General features: G+C 36.4%; 1 protein-coding gene across 10 annotated transcripts in view; it reads left to right on the top strand.

Annotated features, from left to right (window-relative positions):
• The window catches only part of WAC (WW domain containing adaptor with coiled-coil), an 87,118-nt gene extending 70,182 nt beyond the window's left edge, over positions 1-16,936 (top strand). For 6 of the 10 annotated variants that reach the window (XM_023194669.3, XM_023194670.3, XM_023194674.3 and 3 more), the window contains 7 exons: positions 4,330-4,575; positions 6,874-6,996; positions 7,949-8,097; positions 10,514-10,632; positions 12,129-12,318; positions 13,602-13,729; positions 15,485-16,936. In XM_023194669.3, coding sequence (XP_023050437.1) covers positions 4,330-4,575; positions 6,874-6,996; positions 7,949-8,097; positions 10,514-10,632; positions 12,129-12,318; positions 13,602-13,729; positions 15,485-15,554 — 1,025 coding nt within the window. In that variant the 3' untranslated portion in view covers positions 15,555-16,936. The remainder of the gene's footprint in view (positions 1-4,329; positions 4,576-6,873; positions 6,997-7,948; positions 8,098-10,513; positions 10,633-12,128; positions 12,319-13,601; positions 13,730-15,484) is intronic. The other 4 variants (XM_023194673.2, XM_023194666.2, XM_023194672.2 and 1 more) reach the window with 2 other exon arrangements.
• The last annotated feature ends 1,864 nt before the right edge of the window (positions 16,937-18,800 follow it).

Raw genomic sequence — 18,800 nt, 5'->3', positions numbered from 1 at the left:
TAAGCATGTTAGCCTCATATCCTAACAAATTAGCCGAAAAGATTTCAGACAAATGAAAGTGTTAATTAGAATTAGATATTTGTATGCTAAAAATACATTGATTTTAAAAAATTACTCCAAAGTTTTTTTGCCTTTGTGTTTACAAAAGGTGGTTTGAGTTATTTTTATAAGATTATTTAAAATAAGTTAAATTTGTCTTTACATAGTTAGCTTTATGAATATAGCATAAAATGAGCTGTTCATCATTTTCTTTGACTGTTACCTCGATGGAAGCGTAAGGACTACCTTCCCAGCATTATCAGGTTTTGTTGTTGTTGTTGTTTAGCATTATCAGTTTTGAGGCCAGTAAAGATGATTGGCCTAGAAGTTAAATGCAAATGCACGTGTACATGCTCCTGTTACCTGTGTTGAAGAATGCTGTCATTAACTGGCATCCAGGCAACAAGTTTATGTTGATGCCATTTTGGTGCTGAGTCCTGTTTTCTACAAGGGCTACAGAGAAAAGTACAACAGGCCGGGCACAGTGGCTTATGCCTGTAATCCCAGCACTTTGGGAGGCCGAGATGAGCAGATAGTTGAGGCGAGGAGTTCAAGACCAGCCTGGCCAACATGGCACAATCCCATCTCTACTAAAAATACAGAAAATTCGCTGGGTGTGGTGGCACGCATCTGTAATCCCAGCTGAGGCAGGAGAATCACTTGAACCCGGGAGGCAGAGATTGCAGTGAGCCAAGATCGTGCCACTGCACTCCAGCCTGGGTGCCAGAGAACGACTATATCTCAGAAAAAAAAAAAAAAAAAAAGTACAACACAGTTCCTCTCCTGAGGAAGCTCATGTTCCTAGTACAAAGAAGGGATAATAAATGGTATGTAATAGAAGATACTGAGTAATATGCTAGATTTGGAGTAAGGGCACTCCGAACCAAAGGGGAGGGGCACCCAACCAACACTTTAAATGTAAAACTTCTACCTTTTATAATATTTCAGTGATAAAACTATAAAAATTACCTCTCAGAATAGCATTTTATGTTTGTATTATGAAACTCAGTCCGCTATTAGTATTATTTATGTAGATTGAGGCGTGTAACATAAGAAATATGTAAATAACTTGCAACATGCTATGGAAGGACGTTTGTATGTATGTCTTTGGTTGAGTGAGTGGCTCAATAAAGTGTCAATACAGCATGCTGTAGACCTGCATGGATAAAAGATTTTGCTTCTGTCCTTGATTGTATCCTTATTCAATTCAGTTTCCCACATTGCGCTATATTTTTTCTTTTTTGCTTTGTTTTTAAAGTTAAAAAGAACCTTGGAGGTTCTCCAGTCTATTTTTGCGTAAACAGCAAGTAGTGCCAGAATCACACACATAATTTTTACAAGTTGTTAGATGTGCCCAGGCTTCCGTTCAGTAGATGTGACTTGGAGCCCAGGTATCTGTTTCGTTTAGTTTTTTAACTTTAAAAGTGATTCCGATGAGCAATCTGTTGAGGACTAATACCTTTATTAGAAGGTTTAATAAAATCAAACCTTTTCATAGAGAAGTTCTGGCCTTCAGAGATGTCACTTGCCCAAGAGTCTCATAAATACTAAGTAAGATCAACTGGTTTCCACACTACTCACCTATAATTCCCCAAAACTGCAAAAGAAGTCTATCGTTGGGGTAAATAAACTTATTAAATAGAAATTAAGGATGTTTTTGCTATTTTTTGTTAATGATGATGTGTATTTGTTTTTGATTTTGGAGTATTTTTGCTTTTGCTTGGCTTGATGAGCAACACTGAAGGAGTTTTAAGCCCTTCTGTTAATTTTTCCTGTCTCGTAGATTTGGTAGCACCAAATAAAGTTGTAAACACCTTGCGCTTTCTTCTCCAACTTGTTTCTGTTAAAAGCAGAAGAAAATTTACAGAAATAAAGAATGAGGATAATTTCAGGGGGATATTAATACTAGTTTAATTCATGCAGTAAGTAGAAATAGTGTATTTCATTTTAATATTAATCAGGATGCCCCCAAGTTGTGTGTGAAAGAACTTTTAAGAGGGATGCGAACTGGAGAATACTGCTAATAGACTCTGTAATTGATTGCAGCATAAAATACAATAGCTGACAGCAGTGGGTTTTTGTTTGTTTTTTTTTAAATACCGGGTCTCACTCCCATTGCCCAGGCTAGATAGCAGTGGCTTGATCACGGCTTACTGCAGCCACGACTTCGTGATTCTCCCACCTCAGCTTCCTGAGTAGCTGGTAACACAGGCGCAGGCCACCACACCTGGCTAATTTTTTGTAATTTTAGTAGAGACAGAGTTTTCCCATGTTGCCCAGGCTGGTCTTTGAAATCCTAGGCTCAAGCAATCACCTGCTTCAGCCTCACAAAATGCTGGGTTTATAGGCATGAGCCACCACATCCATCTGACAGCAGAATTTTCACAAGGAAAACTTTTATCGTTTTATTCGAGTTTCTTTATGCTTGTCTATGAATCCAGAGCAGCAAAATGGAAAATAATAGGCAGTCTCCTGGATTCAAGCACCCTCCTTTAAAAGTGTATACCCTTACACAAATAAAAATATCTTAGTCCTTCTGAGTTCATCATGGTTAATCACCACATTTTTGAACTGTACTTAAATCAGCTATAAGATCCACACTTTAGAGAGCTATTATCCTAGTTTCTTTTGACCATTATAGAACTATACTTAAATCAGGCATAAGATCCACATTTTAGAGAGCTATTATCCCTAGTTCTTTTGACCATTATAGTAGTGTAAAAAGACTCATAGGCAAGTCTGTTTTCAGTAAGCTTGCTATTACTGTATATATGATCTTGAAAATCTTGAAGAAATAGATCGTTCCTAGTTTTGTGCTAAAATCAAACAATGCTGTTCTGATAGTCTTTGAATATTTCTCCTGATTTACATATATCTGAGTTTCTCTGAGGATGTGTACCTAAAGGGGAATTACTGGGTCATGTAGTGTTTGTGTCTTCAACTTTTCTAAATAATGCCAAATTACTTTCCAGTGTGGTTGTATCAATTTATTATCCACCAGAAATGTTAAGTAAATGTTCTCATTACATTTGGCATTGTCTGACTTTTAAATTTTTGCATTATGGTGAGTGTAAAGGGTTATGTTGCTTTATTTTACATTTTCCTGATTCTGAATGAAGTTGAGCATCTTTTCTTGAATTTCCTAGGCATTCAAGTTCCTTCTTTGAAATAATGTCTTCTGTACATTTTTCTATTGGACAGTTTGTCTTTTTTGACTTACAGAAGTTCTTTAAATATTCTGATTACCACTTTGAATATAATTGTTTTGCTTTTTGTAACTTTACACGTCTTCTGCTTGGTGTTACAGATACCTTTCTGTGTTTTCCTCTAATAGTTTTAAAGACTTAAATACCTACACAAAAGTTCAGTCTACCTTTAACTGGCTTTGTTTTAAATGTAAGTTTTTATATTTGGCAGGACATGTCCTGCTGGCAGTGTTCTTTTTCTTCAGGATATGGAATCTTCAGGATTTATGTTACTAGCTTGTCAAATACTATTAACAGTGCTCTTGGGGCTTTGATTACAGTTACATTAAATCTATATAAATAATTGAAACAACAGCCTTCAAATAATTTTCCATGCATATTTTATACATCCTTTATTTCTAAATACTATAAGGTGGGTTGTTTTTACTATGAAAGTGTCCTTTTTAATTTTAATAATCTTTAATTGAAACAAATAGCTCATTGCCTTATATATTGAATTACAGAAGGGAAGTATGTAGTTATAAAACTCAGTTATTAAGTATATGAAAGTCTTTTCTCATCATGTCTTTAGCCCATTCTGGTTGTAATCACCTTGGTGTACCTATCCTGATTTGTGTTAAGACCAATGTCATATTTAGGTAGGTTGTTATTGTGGCCATAAACATTTTTCACCTTATTTTATGAGATATAAATTAAATTCTGTAGAATTATATTGTCCCTTCATCCTAATGGAAGCTTACTTGAATATGTGGTTAATAAATAAATGTCTTTGAGATAGCATTGCTAGTGGACAGATTGGTACTTTTCAAATCAGATATGGGTATGATTTACCAGGTTTTATGGCTTCAGGTTTATCTGACCTTCGTTGTTCAGCTTTCTTACCTACGAAATAGAGTGAGAAATGTCTAAATCATTATGCTAGTTACTTGGATATTTACTGAGCATCCTCTGTGTGCGCCAATGTAAGGGTTAAATGAGATTACTTGTGTGAGGCGTCTGGCACATGAGAGATATTCTTTTGATGTTTGTTCTGATTTTCTCTATTTAAGTATTAATTTTTCAGGTTTATTGTCTTTTTATTTAGAATCTACATCAGGAGACAAATCCGTATCACATTCTTGCACAACTCCTTCCACATCTTCTGCCTCTGGACTGAACCCCACATCTGCACCTCCAACATCTGCTTCAGCGGTCCCTGTTTCTCCTGTTCCACAGTCACCAATACCTCCCTTACTTCAGGACCCAAATCTTCTTAGACAATTGCTTCCTGCTTTGCAAGCCACGCTGCAGCTTAATAATTCTAATGTGGACATATCTAAAATAAATGAAGGTAAATCTTCGTAAGTTTTTAAAAATTTATTTGCATTGTGCAAAGTTATGTAAGTAGTAAAATCCTCAGTTTAGGAATGGTCTTTGTTTTCTTTTGAAATTTATAGTTGAACATTGTTTTTTTTGTTTGTTTGTTTGAGTTTGGAAATTTATATCCACTGTAGTTTAAGACCATTGGTAGTATGATTTAGTGGTACTTGGATCTTGTGTATATTTTTCAATACTTGTTATGCATCTGGTAGTTACTGGAGATAAGCCATTCTATGTACGTAATGTTTATGGTGAAATTTTACATCAAAACAATAGAGCATTTGTTGAAATTGGTATAAAAACTTCTGGTATGTTTCTAAAAAATCTGTATAAATAATTACTCAGAATATTTAAAATATGTTAATTACTAGAAAAGTAGGAATTCGGGTAGCTACTTAAAACACTTTTAAAAAATTCTGAGAAGGGAGGAGATGGGTACTAGATAAAATGTTGTCATTTTTTTCTGGTGAATTGCATTATTTAATTCCAGCCTTGCTTTTCAGTAATGCTACTTATGTTTCAGAATATTTAGGCAGCCACTTTGAAAAAGTCTGAATAAAAATAGATGTGGTTTAATTTGCAAGCTATTCAGAGTCACACGTTAATTCTTAAGAGCATTGCAAAATTTTCTGTTGAGAATGATCAATTTTTAGGCCAAGTCAGGTGGATCACCTGAGGTCAGGAGTTTGAGACCAGCCTGACCAAGATGGTGAAACACTATCTCTACTAAAAATACAAAAGTTAACCAGGCGTGATGGCACATGCCTGTAAATCCCAGCTACTCCGGAAGCTGAGGTACGAGAATCGCTTGAACGCAGGAGACGCAGGTTGCAGTGAGCTGAGATGGTACTTCTGCACTCTAACCTAGCTGACAGAGCAAGACTCCGTCTCAAAATAAATAAATAAAAATAAAATGATCAATCTTTTGGTGTACATTTTCACATAATATACTTAAAAGTAGTGTTAAGTGGTTAAGTTCTTATCCTAAAAATAAAGCTATCTCAGGCTAGTTGGTCATTAGTCTGTTCTTACTGTCCTTACTTTTTTTGTATTTTTATTTTATTCTCTAACCACACAGTTCTCTTGTGTGGTAGATAAATGTTTCATTTAGGCAAAGTGGGGCTTTTAGATCGTTTGAGGAGGCCAGATGCCGTGGCTCATGCCTGTTATCCCAGCACTTGCCGAGACTGGTGGACCACTTAAGCCCAGGTGTTTGAGACCAGCCTGGGCAACATGGTGAAACCCCATCTCTACTAAAAATACAAAAACATAGCCAGGCGTGGTGGCGAACGCCTGTAGTTCCAGCTACTGAGGTGGGAGAATAACTTAAGCCTGGAAGGTGAAGGCTGTGGTGAGCTGTGACTGCACAACCCTGTCTCCAAAATAAATGCTTGAAGAAATAACAGTTAATGTCAATAATGAAATATCTTACACATCAAAAATACATGGTATTTCTAAATACGTGTTTTGTTTTGTTTTGTTTTGAGATGGAGTTTTTGCTCTTGCTGCCCAGGCTGGAGTGCAATGGCGCAATCTTGGCTCACTGCAACCTCTGCCTCCCTGCAACCTCCGCCTCCCTACAACCTCCGCCTCCCAGGTTCAAATTATTCTCCTGCCCTAGCCTCCCTAGTAGCTGGGATTACAGGCACCTGCCACGATGCCCAGCTAATTTTTTGCATTTTTAATGGAGACAGCGTTTGAGTATGTTGGGCAGGCTGGTCTCGAACTCCTCACCTTAGGTGATCCACCTGCCTCAGCCTCCCAAAGGGCTGGGTGTGAGCTAACCATGTTCAGCCAATACTCCCTTTTTTTATCCATTTTTAGATTATTAGGCTGGATCTTGATGTAGGATTTGAATGGCCAGCTTGTCTAGAAAGGCAGTCATATGAAATAGCAATGGTTTATCCAGTTAATTTCATGTAACATACTGAACAGTCACATACAAATAGGTTTCTGACGTAATCAGAAGTTCCTATGAACACTCATTAAATTTTGTAGAGACTTTGTTCAGGTGATCATCTTAATTAATTAGTGTAAAAGAAACTCTTGGTTTACCTTTATTGTAAATCCATTAAGTTTCTTTTTCTCTGCCTCAGATTGTTTCACATCTTGGGACCCATTGTATTACTCCTATCTAGTAGGCTTTTATTTTGAGAGTTCTAGGTTGAAATATTCCAATTTCTTGTGGGTTCTCTTCCTTGTCAAGTTGTTACTAATGCCACATAAGCCTCTTGTTTTTATATGAATGTATGAAATAATGTGTTTTTAGTTCTTACAGCAGCTGTGACACAAGCCTCTCTGCAGTCTATAATTCATAAGTTTCTTACTGCTGGACCATCTGCTTTCAACATAACGTCTCTGATTTCTCAAGCTGCTCAGCTTTCTACACAAGGTATTCTTACTCATCTTAGATATCTCTACAGTTGTATCTTGATTTTGTTTTGGAATTAGTTTTGATTTGGAATTTTCGTATGTAGTTTTTTTCTTTTTTTGGTTTTTTAAGAGATTAGCTACAATAATTTTTTCTTTTTGGTAACAACTGGCATATACAGTAGTATTTTTATTTCCTTTCTTTTTAGATGAAGCAAGCTTTGACATTTGTCTTAAGGTATTGCCATCAAATCTGTAATTATTTAATACAGTATTTAATTCAGACTTTGTTAATGAGTTTTTTTATGCCAAAGCTGAAAGTAAACTATGATATGCCATACATATATCTTTGTGAAACATTGCATGTATTTGAAGAGTTGAAGTTTGGTTCAGATTGACGTTAGATGTTTTTTGACTGGATAATATGGAAATGCTCATTTTCTGCCTTGAATTAGATATCCCTCTTCATGAAGGTATCCAAATGGAGAGAGATACACGTAGGAGCAAATGGGAAGTGAAAGGGTCACTTTGTCAGAAAGCTGATAAACAGCAGGAATGCCTTGTCTGGAATGGAAGTATAATGGTGCAAAGACTCTTGCAACCCTCTGGCTAGCCTCATGAGCAGGAGACTGCGTGGGATACCTGGGCCTAAATGTAGAATAAGAAAGAAGAAATAAGGATGGTGAGGAGGCCTTCCATGTGAGAATAGGTTCAGGCCTAGCTTCCTGTTCCAGCCACATAAAGGAGAGTGGGCCACACTGGGTGTGCTTACCTCTGAACACACAGCTCACTTAGTCAGTGTGGCCCAGTGAGAAGGTCAGATTCTGATTTATTCCAATAAGTGTTCTCTGGGTAATATGGGGGTGGGGGGTTTAGAGTGATACAAAGATTGTTACCACATATATTACAAAGCACTTTAGTTTTTTTGTTCTATTTTGTTTTTCTTTAAAATTAATTGCTTCCCTCTTTTACAGCCCAGCCATCTAATCAGTCTCCGATGTCTTTAACGTCTGATGCATCATCCCCAAGATCATATGTTTCTCCAAGAATAAGCACACCTCAAACTAACACAGTCCCCATCAAACCCTTGATCAGTACTCCTCCTGTTTCATCACAGCCAAAGGTATGTCACTTTTGAGGGATATTTGGGAAAGAAACTACTTGCTTTTGGAAAATCAATAACATTTTAGAATCTGTTACTGAAAAAGCTCTTTGAGAATGAGGTGTAGTGGTGGAATGGATGACAGTTATGATAGTAGATGCAGCCTAGAATTTCTCAGTTCACTGAGGGATAGAGGGGGGCTTTGAATCTGTGCTACTATAATACACCATCTGAGTCTGTTCCCTAATGGTTTTGGGATTTGTCACATGGAGTGTGAGATAAAGAGGGTATACTGTGAGTCTTGATATTTGTAGAATTTTCAGACTCCAAAAGACATGAGTGAACATGTTTTCCAGCAACTTTTCCATATTTGTATTTCAAAAATGAGGCAGTTTTTGTGCTAAGAACTTAATGTATGTTTAACTTTCACATCATGAGCATTACTTGCTTCATTTAATAGATAAGAAAATCAGACTCTCAGTTAAGTCTAGTTTTTGTGGTAGAGTCAGAATTTGAAACCTAGGTGTTTGTGAATACAGGGACCCATTTTACTAAGCTTACATTGCCTGTATTTGTCCCAGCAGAATTTCACATGGTTGGCTCCATAGGTGCAGTTAGAAAATTGCTGGGCTAAATGGTAAATATAGGAGGAATTTCTTTTGAGTAGTTTTGAAACAGTGGGCTGTTTTAAACTTTTTAATGCCAAATAATTCTTTGTAAGATCTTAAGCAGCAGCCCAAAAATAAAAATGCATTGAAATACAACTTGAAAGAGGTGGTTGGTCAGCTTTTAAGTCTTCCCGTTTGTTCATCCCTTCCCTACCTTGGCCATTGATCAATGCATGTTTTAGGGTCAGTTTAGATTGATTTTTAAAATTCCAAGTTACAGTTGTTAGTTTGTCATGCAGTTCTTATCATTCACCAGTATTTTAAGGAGGAAAGAATTAAAATGTGAGTTTTGGCAAAAGATAACGTTAGTTTTGGAGCTTAGAACTTGTCTTCAGGGTGATATTTTAAGAGTATAGTAAATAGTGGTTAAAAGTGAAATAAGTGACAGTATTGGTTTTATAGTCACTTGTAAACTGAGCATTTCAACTCCTTTAAGCAGGCTGAGTGCAGTGGCTCACACCTATAATTACAGCACTTAGGAGGCCAAGGCAGGAGGATTCAGTTAGGCCCTGGGCAATACAGCAAGACCCCATCTCTACAAAAATAATTTGAAAATTTGCTGGGGGAGGCCGAGGCAGACGGATCACTTGAGGCCAGGAGTTTGAAAAAAGCCTGGCCAACAGGCGAAACCCAGTCTCTACTAAAAGTACAAAAATTAACTGGGTGTGGTGGCACAGACCTATAATCCCAGCTACTCAGGAGGTTGAGGCATGAGAATCACTTGACCTGGAAAGTGGAGGTGCAGTTGAGCCAAGATCACGTCACTGCACTCCAGCCTGGGCGAGAGAGCGAAACTCTGTCTTTAAAAAACAACAACCAAAAAAACTTACTTGGGCATGGCAATTTGTACTACTCAGGAGGCTGAGGTGGGGGAATCACCTGAGCCTGGGAATTTGAGGTTGGGATGAGCCAAGATCACGTCACTCTGCACTCCAGACTAGGCAACCAGATTAAGACCGTGTCTTGAAGAAAAAAAAAAAAAATCGTTTGAACAGGTAGCTATCAGTTTTTTGTGTTCCAAAAACTTGTTCAAGTTGTTTTTAAAATAATTGAACATTTGAGCTTTTAATGCTTACTATAATGTTCTTTATAAGACTTGACTAGAATTGATAGGTAATATTCAGAAGTTAAGCAGGACACTCCCGATTTGTTAGGGAGAATTATTAATCATATCCCCTCACCCCACCAAAAGAAAAACAGCAGTGAGGTGTGGCTTAATCACAAAGGACTCCATCTGCCTTTGTGCCTCAATTTAGAGCTTATATTTTAAACTGCTTATTTTCTCTCTGTGGTTTCTGAATATAATATGTATCCTGATTGGCAATCGTGGACTTCAGTCTACCTCTGTAGAGTAACATCTCTTTGAAAAACACTCATGATGAACTTGATATGGGCCATAACTCATTTTCTGATAGCCGAATCACATTGTTTCTCCATGTCATTAAAATGTAAGCATCCATATGTGTATGATGTGGTAGTATACATATTTACTTTTATTGATATAAAAGTAACAAATCAGAAGAGATAATAATGTATTGGAAAGAAAACTGAGTTGTAAAGGAGGAGAGCTAGTTTCTTACACTGGTTTGATAGGGAAGTAATTTTATGACCTTGGGCCATTTTTACAAAGAAATGAGATCTAAGTTTTAGAACTTGACAGTCTTCTTTAAAACACCACGTTTTACATGTTTTAAGACGATTTCCTAGATTTTGGGGGGAGAGATGTGGATTAGATTTGGAGACCATCTCACCAGATTTTGACATTTCAGGTTAGTACTCCAGTAGTTAAACAAGGACCAGTGTCACAGTCAGCCACACAGCAGCCTGTAACTGCTGACAAGCAGCAAGGTCATGAACCTGTCTCTCCTCGAAGTCTTCAGCGCTCAAGGTAGGTCGATATTGTATATTGAGACCACATTGTTTTGTTTAATGATAGTATACTGGTATATTGCATTGTTTGAATATATATCTGTAAAATATAACAACTTTAAACTCCATGAATACTCTAAAGTAGGCTTACACGTTGTAAAATTTACAAAGACAAACCTGTATACAAGAGGTAGGTTATTGTCTCTAATAGTAAAGCCCGGGTTATTTTGAAGAAAGTGGCTCTTTAAAATTTTACACAGTGGAATATGATGGGGTAAAGAATTGTGATACTTGTACCAGAAAGGCACATGATTTTACAATATTTGTTGGAATTACATTGCTTTGTAACCTCCTCATAGCAGTTTTGGTTTGAGTATATTGATGAAAGCCAAAGTCTCCTATCTAAAACTTGGGCCAATGTTTCCCGTGTATGTCAGGCTTTTCCAGTAGCTTAACTGTGACCCTATACAGATGACTTTTAGATAGTTGTATACTGCTGTATTGTGTTAGCACTTTTCTCTGTTCATTAGCAACACAACTTTAAATGACATTTGTTGAATGAATGGTTTTCATTTGATTGATTTTCCTATTTTTTATTTCATGCTATGAGGTAGCAAAATAATTGAACTGTTGTTTTTATTGTTGTTTTCTAAACAAGCATTTCAGAACTTATACCTCCAAATGAGAGTTGTTCCCTTCAAACTAATCACCTTGGGAAGCTGTCTACTTACTCCAGCAATGTTGCCATTGCTCAGAACATTTTTGGGAAATTCTTCTTTTAAATTGTTTTTAGAGGCTGCAGTATTATTTTAAATATCCTCAGTGATGAAAACTCTTCATCCTTTGGGAGATTTAGTTTTTGGAAATAACTGAAATTCATTCAGAGCCAAGTCTGGTGAAGCAGGTAGGAGATCAACTTGGGTGATTAAATTTTTTGGTTCTCGCCACCATATCCCCAACCCTGGCCCAAACCATTCAGTTTTAAAAGAAGATAAACAATCTCAGAGTGTTATTTTTTTGGTTTTGTTTTGCCACTATGCTTGCTCAGTGCTATCCAACAAAATGTTTGTATTTTGCTTCACATTATTTCACCCTCTGATTCAGCAGTTCTGACGTTGAACAAAGGCAATATGTATTTTCCCCTTACCTAGATGTATATGAGACAGTCTTCAGATGTGCATTATATCTATAGCTGTTAAAATGTGACCATTTTTTAGTTATATTCTTATTAGTGTTTGTGGTACACAAAGTTAACAGGTTCTGCTCTCAGATTTAGAGAGTACGGTTTACATTAGACTCTGACAGTCGTGTTAAGAAGGCTTTTTCCCCCTAAAGTGTTTTGAGGAATAATATACTTTGGATTGTTAATTCTCTTTATTTGACGTTAAAATAACAAATTTTTCTTAGGAATTTGGATATCTTTAAGTTAATAAAAGGTGCTAACATGCAGTTTCTAGGATAAGGATACCCAGAAACTACTTTTAAACATACTACACATTCAATTCTGTTTTCTAGTAGCCAGAGAAGTCCATCACCTGGTCCCAATCATACTTCTAATAGTAGTAATGCATCAAATGCAACAGTTGTACCACAGAATTCTTCTGCCCGATCCACGTGTTCATTAACGCCTGCACTAGCAGCACACTTCAGTGAAAATCTCATAAAACACGTTCAAGGATGGCCTGCAGATCATGCAGAGAAGCAGGTATGTTAACATACAGCCTAGATTTTACCTTTGGGTGATTAGCAAAACAGAACTTAATCAACTTCTAGAAAATCCAGTGTGGACCACTGAATTCAAGCAATACTTAAAATAACAAATCTCTAACTTTGTAGTCATTTTAAAAATATTTGACATATAAGGTAACTTTTTTGGTTTTACAAAATACTTTAACGTAATTATAGCCACTGTTGTCAAGTACTCAGCAGTTAGCTCAGTGCTTAGTGCCTTATATTTATTTTCTCTACTTCTTAAAATAGCTAAGCAGTGTACATAGAGTTTTCTTATTTTGCCATTGAAGTCCTTAAGATCAAATAGTCGATAAAACCTTGATCCCAAGGTCACCCCATTAACACAGTGATGTGGCTCAAAGCCAGTGTACTTTTTCACTCAGCTGCTCTGATAGTTTCAGAATCCCATTAGCACCGTTAATCTACTGGCCAAGTGCAGTGGCTCATACCTGTAATCCCAACACTTTGGGAGGCCGAGGCAAGTGGATCACTTGAGGCCAGCCAGGAGTTGGAGATCAGCTTGGCCAACATTGGTGAATCTCCATCTCTAACCATAAGTACAAAAATTAGCCAGGCGTGGTGGCATGCACCTGTAATTCCAGCTATTCGGGAGCCTGAGGCACCAGGATTACTTGAACCCAGGAGGCAGAAGTTGCAGTGAGCCGAGATTGTGCCACTGCCCTCCAGCCTGGGTGACAGAGTGAGACTCTGTCATCCCTGCCCCCCCTCCCCCCCCCCGCCCGCCCAAAAAATGTTTTATTTTGCTTTGGGATGAGACATCTTAGGACATTCCAGTTACTGTCGATTTGCCTCTTTTTATCAGATAACTGACCATCTGGGGTGTTCGAAAGTTTACAGATAATATGTTGTGTGTCTTACAATAGAGAGGAGTATAGTGAGGCCCTTGAATCAATATTTAATTCCTGAACTTGCAGAAATGACAGTCTCTTTGGCTGACCCAGCATCTTTTATTAACCACAAATTATGCGTCCTTCTTTCTTAGTGCTGTATTAGCTTCAGATTGGAAATCCTATTTTCTCCAACTTGGAAGAGAAATACTAAAATAAGTACCTTCCACCCTTATAGACAGTTTCTTAAAAGAAATTAATTTTCCCCATTAGATTCACCAACATTTTTGTGTATTTAAGTGAGAAGGATTTATTCTCTAACCTTAAATATAAAATTGTACTCAGAAATGTAATGTGTTATTTTGTGTATGTTAATGTTTATATTTTATGTTTTGTTCATTAATTACAGGCATCAAGATTACGTGAAGAAGCGCATAACATGGGAACTATTCACATGTCAGAAATTTGTACTGAATTAAAAAATTTAAGATCTTTAGTCCGAGTATGTGAAATTCAAGCAACTTTGCGAGAGCAAAGGTAAGTCTTTCACTGAAATATATTTTTATGTTGCTCAGGATTATGATTCTTAAATCGAACTAAAGAATGTAAATTATTTATGAAATGTAAAGTTCTCTTTGATACATTGATCACATTCTATCGCTGCATTTTCATAAGTTATTAATATTCCTCGTGACGGATAAAGCCTGTCGATTTTCTCTTAAACCATGATGAATGCTTCATTAGTCTTTTCTCATAACTCCATAAGCTGCAATAATATATTAAAAATGAAATATTGACCACAACTACTTATAAATGTCCTCTCTTGCTGAGGGTGTTTCCATCGAAATTTCAGATTATGTGTCCTTGCATCATCAATAGATCTCTTGAAAAGTATAGAAAGAATTTGTCCAGCAAGTTTAGTGTATCTGCTGTCTCAGTATTTTTCACCTGAACTCTTGTGTTGCATTTCTTGATCTAGTGTTTCACTCAAGTAGAATATCTACGTCACAATAATAATAGCATAGGTATTTTTTTTAATGCCTATTACAGAATTGAGGACAGACTTGGCAGTGGCTTTATGTCCTGTCTGTACAAGTCACAGAGTTACAGGTAGAGTTAATCTTGTCAAGAAACCATAAATATTTAGTAAATACCAAATGGAGTTTATAGTACAACTTGAAAAAGTAAGTTTATTTACAGTTACTAAAATATCTAGAGGTACTCTTTGAGTAACAACTTGGGTTCTTGTACTCTCAGATTGCTCTGAAAGTAATTCTACCATAAACTTCATTTTGGCTTGTTACATCATTCTACTTTTAGGAATTTGTCATTGCATCTTAGGAAACAGTATATACAGTCAGATATCAAGCCAGCCTGATTATGCCTAATTCATGTCTACAGGCAATAAATATTACAGTTCCCAGAAGAGAGGAGTAAAAACAGGAAATATTTTTACATTCATGGGAATCTGGGTAACTGTGGGGTTTGTGTGTTTCAATTTTTGGGTTTTGGCTTCATTTTTATGTACCTACATCTACATTGAGAATTGCTCTTCTAAATGATTAATCTCTTACACCTGGTTAATTCTACTCTTTACTATATAGTGGGCCAGAAAACATGCAGTATAGGTTTATTTCATGTATAATAGCTACTGCTTTCTTTGTGATGATACGGTTGATAAAGTAATAAATTTTAAGTCTATATAGCCAAAGGAATTATTAAGAAATTGTTAGAAAAGTCCGGGCGCGGTGGCTCACGCCTGTAACCCCAGCACTTTGGGGAGGCTAAGGCAGGTGAATCACCTGAGGTCAGGAGTTCAAGACCAGCCTGGCCAACATGTTGAAATCCTGTCTCTACTAAAAATACAAAAACTAGCTGGGCGTGGTGGTGTGTGCCTGTAATCCCAGCCACTCGGGAGGCTGAGGCAGGGAGAATTGCTTGAACCCAGGAGGCGGAGGTTGCAGTGAGCCAAGATCGTGCCACTGCACTCCAGCCTGGGCGACAGAGCAAGACTCTGTAAGTAAGTAAGTAAGTAAGTAAATAAATAAATAATCAATCCAAATAAATAAATAAATAAAACATCCGTTCACCATCCTGATACTTTAATAGATATTATGTATTAAATATTTACTTTGTCTTAACTATAAACTAATTTATAGTTAAATTATTAAAAAAATTTGCCTTAATTAGAAATCACTTGTTTTAATTTAAAAAATTGTAATTATAAAAGTTTGGGTTTTCAGTAATATTTGTATATATACACAGATTCTAATGTCTGCTTTTATTTTTCAGGATACTATTTTTGAGACAACAAATTAAGGAACTTGAAAAGCTAAAAAATCAGAATTCCTTCATGGTGTGAAGATGTGAATAATTGCACATGGTTTTGAGAACAGGAACTGTAAATCTGTTGCCCAATCTTAACATTTTTGAGCTGCATTTAAGTAGACTTTGGACCGTTAAGCTGGGCAAAGGAAATGACAAGGGGACGGGGTCTGTGAGAGTCAATTCAGGGGAAAGATACAAGATTGATTTGTAAAACCCTTGAAATGTAGATTTCTTGTAGATGTATCCTTCACGTTGTAAATATGTTTTGTAGAGTGAAGCCATGGGAAGCCATGTGTAACAGAGCTTAGACATCCAAAACTAATCAATGCTGAGGTGGCTAAATACCTAGCCTTTTACATGTAAACCTGTCTGCAAAATTAGCTTTTTTTAAAAAAAAAAAATTGGGGGGGTTAATTTATCATTCAGAAATCTTGCATTTTCAAAAATTCAGTGCAAGCGCCAGGCGATCTGTGTCTAAGGATACGATTTTTGAACCATATGGGCAGTGTACAAAATATGAAACAACTGTTTCCACACTTGCACCTGATCAAGAGCAGTGCTTCTCCATTTGTTTTGCAGAGAAATGTTTTTCATTTCCCGTGTGTTCCATTTCCCTCTGAAATTCTGATTTTATCCATTTTTTTTTAAGGCTCTTCTTTATCTCCTTTCTTAAGGCACTGTTGCTATGGCACTTTTCTATAACCTTTTCATTCCTGTGTACAGTAGCTTAAAATTGCAGTGATTGAGCATAACCTACTTGTTTGTATAAATTATTGAAATCCATTTGCACCCCGTAAGAATGGACTTAAAAGTACTGCTGGACAGGCATGTGTGCTTAAAGTACATTGATTGCTCAAATATAAAGAAATGGCCCAATGAACATGGTTGTGGGAGGGGAAAGAGGAAACAGAGCTAGTCAGATGTGAATTGTATCTGTTGTAATAAACATGTTAAAACAAACAAAAATTGTTATTTTTCTTTTCCTTCGGTCAATGCACATTAGAATTTGAACTACCTGGGGATTCTTTATCCGAACTGTTCTTGTTGAATATTTATACTTTATTGAAATAATTCCTTAAGGGAGGTTTTGTTTAAAACATATTAACAGGAAATTGTGTATAAGATATTTAATGAAATAAGAAATTCAACAAGAATGATTAAGTCACTTCCCAAGTGGTTGTCATTTGTTAAACCCTGGTTTACTTGTCTTGCTATTACATTTCATTTGGAAGGATGTTTGTGTTGTAGCTAACTGTTCAAGTCTGGTGCTGACTGCTGTTCTTAGCCATCACAAAACGCTAAATTTGTGTAATTGGAGCTTCCTGCTGTTATCTGAAAATAGCAGGAAAGCACAGCTTTGTATATTGTTTCCTAAAGTATATTAAAATAAAAAAAGAAACTATTGCTACTATAAAATTACCTGACTTTTTTTTTCCTTTGCTAAAATATTAGTCACATGGCCTTAGCTTCACACTGCCAGTAATGTATCAAGTCACAAGGGTTTCTGCATGAAAAAAAAAATACTTAATCACCCACAAAAAATCTTTTACCCTCAAAATCTTGCCATCTGATTTAGAAAGGTGTTTTTTCTTTCTTTCATTCCTTTTTTAAAAATAGGTTTAGAGTTTTCTGGTGATTTTTTTTGTTTTTTCCGAAGGGGCAGATACGTGCTTCCAAAACTGCCAGCACCAAGAGCTTATTTTTTATGTTAGACATTAGTGTCAATGTTACTACATTCTCAGATGCTAACATAAATTTTGAAATTGTTCTTGTGCTTTAAGCATATATTTAAAGTATGGAAGTTAAATGTTGAGGCTTTTCAGTAACTCAAAAACTTAACTGTAAACGATAGTGTTGGTGTTTTCTAAAATACAAAAATGTTCCAGTGTAATTAAAAGGAATTAAAATCTTATACTGGAAGCTGATATTTTCCTGTAATTTAAGAGTACTTTTTAAATGTAAGACAAATTTCTTGTCATGTTCATACCTCTGTGAGATTGTTAACATCTGCTGAATTGAACTAGTGCATGTAAATGAAACCCCAAAGAGCTGTGTTAAGCTAGAAACCTTACTGTATCTTTTCTGGAAAGAAGTGAGCAGCTTGTTGGAATAGGCAAATGTTTCCTGATCAGATGGCAATGTGATTTAGGTCAATTTGAATTTGATTTGCTAATAGTCTACTGGTCTGTGTAGCTATTTTTTTTTTTTTTTACATCCCTAAATGTATTAGTCACATACATTTAGGAGAAAACGCCTAATTTGACATTTCTTAGTAGTGAATTATTATTACTATTATTATTTTTTGAGACGAGTTTCGCTCTTATTGCCCAGGCTGGAGTGCAATGGCGTGATCTCGGCTCACCGCAACCTCCGCCTCCTGGGTTCAAGCGATTCTCCTGTCTCAGCATTCTGAGTAGCTGGGATTACAGGCATTACCACGCCTGGCTAATACTGTATTTTTAGTAGAGAGGGGGTTTCTCCATGTTGGTCAGGCTGGTCTCGAACTCCCAACCTCAGGCGATCTGCCTGCCTTGGCCTCGCAAAGTGCTGGGATTACAGGCATGAGCCACTGCGCCCAGCCAGTAGTGAATTTTTAAACACAGAAAACAAAATTTTGTGGAAATATTTTAAATGTTGCACCTTAATACAGACATGGTATCCAGCTCCTAACCGTAACTAAGGAATAGGAATAACTATTAAGCATAATGTTCTAGACTGGAATATTCCTTATCTAGTTGGCCATGGATTTGAACATGTACCTTGGTTCAGATAATTAGAAATACTGAATAGCCTCTAGGGAACTTCTTGAGTGGCTTTTTTTTCCTCCCTTGTTTTGAAAGATTAGTAGTCTCTAGTCAAACTTCTAAAATGTTGTGGTATTGTAACTATATTTGATAATATATTTGATGAAAGAAGGTAGAGACTCCCCTGAAGATCCAGCTTTCCTACGCTTTTTATTTTTCTAACTTGTCTAACCTGATTGTAAAACGACTGTAATTCCAGACTAAAAACATGTTTCAGCCCTGTTTCAAGACATTATGCTTCTTTTAACAGCCCAAATGAGTAGTTTTATTTTTCTTCTAAATCTTATGTTTTTAAATCTTATGTTTCACACTTGTAAAATCTTGGGAAGGAGGTTCTTAAAACTTTGCCAGGAATTGTTACCCATTTCCAAAACAGTTTATTATGTTCAAAAACCACCATATCTTTTAGGGACTTTCTTAAAGGGGAGAGGGCAATGCGGGAAGTAATTCACTCTGCGCACCGGAACTATTGTAGT

The sequence above is a fragment of the Piliocolobus tephrosceles genome, chromosome 9 (genome assembly GCF_002776525.5).
Source record: "Piliocolobus tephrosceles isolate RC106 chromosome 9, ASM277652v3, whole genome shotgun sequence".
NCBI classification, from domain to species: Eukaryota; Metazoa; Chordata; class Mammalia; order Primates; family Cercopithecidae; genus Piliocolobus; species Piliocolobus tephrosceles.
This window is presented reverse-complemented; position numbering and strand designations above follow the sequence as displayed.